A 5425-nucleotide genomic window follows, 5' to 3' on the forward strand; every position below is an offset into this window, starting at 1 on the left:
GAGTGGTTGGCGTTAGGAAGGGCATCCAGCTGTAGAAACTCTGCCAAATCAGATTGGAGCCTGGTGTAGCCATCTGGTTCACCAGTCCTCAGTCAAATCGTCCAACCCATGCTAGCATGGAAAGCGGACGTTAAACGATGATGATGATGATGATGATGGAAATAGTTGATGGTTGGTAACTGGAAGGGCATCCAGCCATAGAAAATCTTGATTAATTCTGTCTCATCTAAGCAAGCATGGAAAAGATGGATGGTAAAACAATGATGATGAATAAAGTTAAATTAATAAAGAGAAAGTACTTTACCAATAGCTTTAGCAACATTCCTAATACTGTTGATGTTTTTTACTTCAGTGCGCACTCCATAGGGTTCACTCTGACGGTGGATAGAGATGTTAGCATCAACACGCAAAGAACCCTCTAAAGACATGAGAAACAAATACAAATTGATAATTAACAAACAGAACGAAAGTCAGGAGATTTGGATTAATCAAAAGCCAAACTAATCCTAGTACCTGACATCTTGCCATTGCATGTTCCCAACGTCATCAAAAGCAACTGTAATTCTTTCAAAAAGGCAGCAGCTTCCTCTCCATTCTTAAAATCTGGTTCTGTGACAATTTCCATAAGCCCCATTCCTGTTAATGAATTCCGCATAAAAAAATTGAATTAGTAATAAATCTCACTAAACAACAATAACAATGTAATAATATTGTTTCAATTTAACTGACATTATATCAGAGATGGTAGTGGTGGCAGTGCTACAACCACTACTAACAAATTATTGACAGCTCTTTCCTAAACAAATTGAGATAGATGCCTGGATGCTGAGAATGATTTGATATGGATTTTTTCTCAGCTAGGCATAAGCTGCACTTCCTGCTGCTGTTGAAGTATGCTTTGCATTTCTCTGATATTTTCCACTTTATGTTGTATTCTGTGGTACTTTCTTTCAACAACCATATGTATTTGGCTAGAGTTGTGGCATTTTCTTTTTCTGGCATATTAGGAGCAGTTACCGTATTTTCTTCCATAACTGCCAACTCTGAAAAGCACAGGGTTACATAATCAGGCTGTTACCTAACATCCTTTTGAACCCCTAATGCCAAATCAATTGGTAACATTGGCTGTAATGGATATATATAATACTGTACACTTCGATTAATATATATCTAACAGGCTTTTTTCAGTTTTTATTCCACTCACAAAGCTTTGGTCAGCCTGAGGCTATAAGAGAAGATACTTGCTCAAGGTGCCCTGAAGTGAGACTGAACCTGGAACCATGTGGTTGGAAAACCCAGCTTTTTAACAACACAGCCATTCCTGCACCGTCATCATCATCATCATCATCATCGTTTAACATCTACCTTCCATGGGTGGGACGGTTTCACAAGAGCCAGCCAGGCTCTGTGATTGTTTTGGCAGGATTTCTACAGCTGGATGCCCTTCCAAACACCAACCACTCAGCAGAGTGGACTTAGTGGGCATTTTATGTGGCTCAAGAACAGGCGAGGTCAGTTTTGACAGCTGGATGCCCTTCCAAACACCAACCACTTGGACCACTGTGGACTGGGTGCTTTTAAGTGGTACCACACAATATAAAATGAATTTTGCCTTACCTGCTCGATTTAAATCAATTAAAGTAATTTTATCTGTATAATCATGCAAGCTTTTTCCACTGTCAACTTCCAGCTGAATTTGAGTGATTCTAGCGACTTTTTCAACATGCCCTTTGTCTTTTGAATGCCCAGGAACATAATATTTGAGCTTACCACCTTGAGCTAATGGTTTGAAATACTGTGTGATTTGATACCCAGCCTGGAAGACAAAGGAAAGAAATTATAAGGAGAGCAGAAGATGGAGGTCTGACATCCAACCTTATTTCACAATGAACCAAATCCTTCAAAAACTAGCAATTTTTTCAGAAAAACCCAAATAACTTAAACCAGAATCAAACAAAAAAAACAAAAAGGAAACCTATAAGCAATGCACACAAATAAATGTCCTTTCGTCAGACATCAAAGCAACTGAACACACCAGCAAGAGAGCTGCCACACAGTGATTTGTGCTGATAGAAATAACAGCCAAATCTTCCTCAAATGTTTTTAAGAAATTTTGTTGTAGGAAAATTTGCTGCAACCCCCCACCCCACCAAAGATTAGTTGTTTTCTTAAAATGGCAACCACATCAACTAACCTGTCAATTAGTGAAAAGTAATTTCTTTAAAATGAGTTATCTAGTTTACAATCTGCATATGTGCCTTCTTTATGGCAAAATTTCTTATGGTGAAAATGTTTATGGCAAATTTTCTGGACATGCCCTCAGATCATACCACACCATATAATACACTGAATAATATGATCCTAGCTACATTGTGCCTGAACAAAAAGATGGAGATGGTCATGGCTGGAAGCCTTTTAATCAAAAGTATGCTCAATCAGGACTAATCTACAGAGCCCTCATTTTATCAAAGTCTCTGAAACTGAAGGAAAACCGAGTCAATTAAGTGAAGGACAAAATGTCATGTACTCAGAGTTTACATCCCTTGTAGTCTGAGTTCAAAACCTGTTGAGGTCATCTTTGTCTTTCATCTCACTGGGGTTCCTAAAGAGGTAGTGCCAGTCCAGGTTGAAGGATTGGCAGAATTGTTAGAGTATTAGAGATACCTTGAGATATTTGTTTAGAGACTATGGGTGGTAAATTTCACCTGTCATTTGGTTTAAACACTACCATCTGCACCCTTTCAATTCCTGGACCTGGGAGAAATATATATGGCAGAGAAGCCAGAAAACTGGCCCTATGCTCCTTAAAGGGTAATGTTGACTAACCATGTAAATAGAGCAAGAGTTTAACAAATTGGAGAATGGAAAAAAGTTTGCCTTAGGACCATAATAATAAAAAGAAAAGCATCTAGCTATAAAACATTCACATCATTGACAGAAGATCTGTTTTCCTCTGCTGACATGAGTTGTTCATGTCTGCAAAACATTCTTTTTGATCCCATATCATCCAACATTTTGAGAATTGACCTCACCACTTCTTTCTCATTTGGTCAGTTAAGGGCCTTAACTTCATTTGCTGTCATTGCACTTTCCAGTATTGTATTATAAAAATATGTTCATACTTACGGGCAAATCAGCGTAAAAATAATGTTTCCTATCAAACAATGACACCTTGTTGATATTACAACCAAGAGCCAGACTCGTCAGTACGCCAGCTTCCAAACATTTTTTATTTAATACCTAAAATCAAAGAATGTTTAGAAATAACATCTTCAACTATACTTAACATCATCATCATTTAATGTCTGTTGTCCATGCTGGCATGGGTTGGACAGTTTGACTGGGCTGGCATGCTGGAAGGCTGCGCCAGGCTCCAGGTAAAAGAAATCCCTAATTATTATGGGGCGATTATAAACATCTATTAACAAAATTTCCTGAGAAATTACAAACATCCATTATCTGTACGCAGCAAATATGGTGAATATTACTAATAGAATAGTTATGGAAACAAGATTACAACATTATTACAAGTACTCATTAGTGAGAAAATGACAAAATTATGGTCAGTTTGAACATAAAACAAGTAGAATATTTGGGTCAGATATGGCCAGTTCAAATGCTGAAGGGTTAAGAGATTACTTATGGTTAAAAGAGTCTAACAACAATACAATACTATAGGCTTTGGTAGTAAAATAATTACATTTTCATCATATCATCATCCAGTGTTTTAAATCTGGATTTTGTCCCCGTTAATGAGGATGGCCGGATCTACCTCAATGCCATAACAACTGTCCTCACACCATCTTGCCCAGTTTTGGGCATCCGTTTACATACCAACCCTCCCAATCTCTTCTTCCACTTGTCCTCTATACCTTTTCCTTGGTCTACCTCACTTTCGAGTTCCACTGACCTCAAACGCAATCAACCTCCTCAGAACATGTTCTCCATCTCTCCTCAACACATGCTGATACCACCTCACAGCCATTCACCCTTGCGAACCATTCCACCAATTCCTCCAACCCCAGCGTTCCCATCAAATCCTCAGTCCTCCTCCTCTTATCAAACAGCTTCACCCCCACACATTTCTCTCACCATTGCTCTCTCAGTCCTTCTCAAAATTACCATCTCTCTCTCCCTTAGACACCATGTCTCACTTCCATACAACATTGCAGCTCTCACACAACTCTTACAGACCCTTCCTTTCATCTTTAATGAGAACTTTCTCCCACATAACAATGCTCCACATTCCCTGAACTTCACCCAGCCAAGTCTCACTCTTGCTGTCAGAGCTGCTTCACATTCACTACTTACATCCACATGTAAATAATTATCACACATCACATGTAAATAATTATCACACATCACATGTAAATAATTATCACACATCACATGTAAATAGTTTCTCCTTTTGCTATAGTTGAAAAGGTTAAATTCTATGAAACTTAACATCAATTCCATTTTTAAATAATAAAGAAACTCATGGAGATTTAAGACACAACTTACAGGTAAAGTTCCAGGAAGGGCAGCATCAAAAAATGAAACTTGTGTATTAGTTGGAGCGCCATATGTAGTTGCAGAACCTGAAAACATTTTGGTTTCTGATAGAATCTGAGCATGAATTTCTAAGCCAATAACACCACACCATTCATTGGAGTCACTACAATAGATATAAGAATTATTATCATTCAGGTAGTAAACTGGCAGAATTGTTCAAGATTCAGACAAAATGCCCAGACAGATGCCTTTAATTTATGGGCGTTTGTTGGGGTCTAATGTCACTCAGACGCTCCGATACCCCACAGAATGCAAGAGAACTAATAGTTCAACTAATAATTTTTCAGATAATATAAAACTTGCCACCATTATATACTAATAAGATATTTTAACTGTTTTTTTTTTTAATGTGAGCATGGTAGTTTCATGTTCATAAAATGTGCTCAGCGGTCCTTGATGTATAAGTGAAAATCCCAGCACTTTATTGGTTAAACAATACTGTAGAGAGGTAACATAGCGAATCACAATCTTCGCACGTGTGTAAATTCATAATTATTCAACGCCGTGCCAACCACTGAAGAATCTTGTCTCGTGATTCGGTTTATTGGGTGATATTCCCAGATTGATTCACGATTGACGATTTGAATTTCAGGAACAATGAATTGCGGTCCCGCTGGTCTTCCATGTGCCATTCTGATCAATTTAGAAGTAAATAATATCCTGTATTTTATGCTGTTTAACAGTAAGGTGATTTATGTCGCTTTACTAGTTATCTCCCACTTAATTTTTGGTCCAGATGGACTATATGTAATCTGAACCTTTCCCCCTTGTTTTATTTTATTTTTTTTACGGAATCCCACGTTTTAGGCTATGGAGATTCCGATTCTGAAAAAATTTTTTTCAAAAATCTCAATTTCAAAATTTCGATCCC

The 5425-nt window shown here is 37.8% G+C and overlaps 1 protein-coding gene across 2 annotated transcripts in view; it reads right to left on the reverse strand.

Annotated features, from left to right (window-relative positions):
• Positions 1-5425, reverse strand: part of LOC106867553 (glutamyl-tRNA(Gln) amidotransferase subunit B, mitochondrial) — a 12720-nt gene that overhangs the window by 5268 nt on the left and 2027 nt on the right. The window contains exons 2-6 of one of the 2 annotated variants that reach the window (XM_014912458.2): positions 4504-4657; positions 3127-3240; positions 1618-1816; positions 514-636; positions 305-418 (exon numbers count right to left, since the gene is read on the reverse strand). In XM_014912458.2, coding sequence (XP_014767944.1) covers positions 305-418; positions 514-636; positions 1618-1816; positions 3127-3240; positions 4504-4657 — 704 coding nt within the window. The remainder of the gene's footprint in view (positions 1-304; positions 419-513; positions 637-1617; positions 1817-3126; positions 3241-4503; positions 4658-5425) is intronic. The other variant, XM_052972486.1, reaches the window with a different exon arrangement.

The sequence above is a fragment of the Octopus bimaculoides genome, chromosome 13, assembly GCF_001194135.2.
Source record: "Octopus bimaculoides isolate UCB-OBI-ISO-001 chromosome 13, ASM119413v2, whole genome shotgun sequence".
Lineage (NCBI taxonomy): Eukaryota > Metazoa > Mollusca > Cephalopoda > Octopoda > Octopodidae > Octopus > Octopus bimaculoides.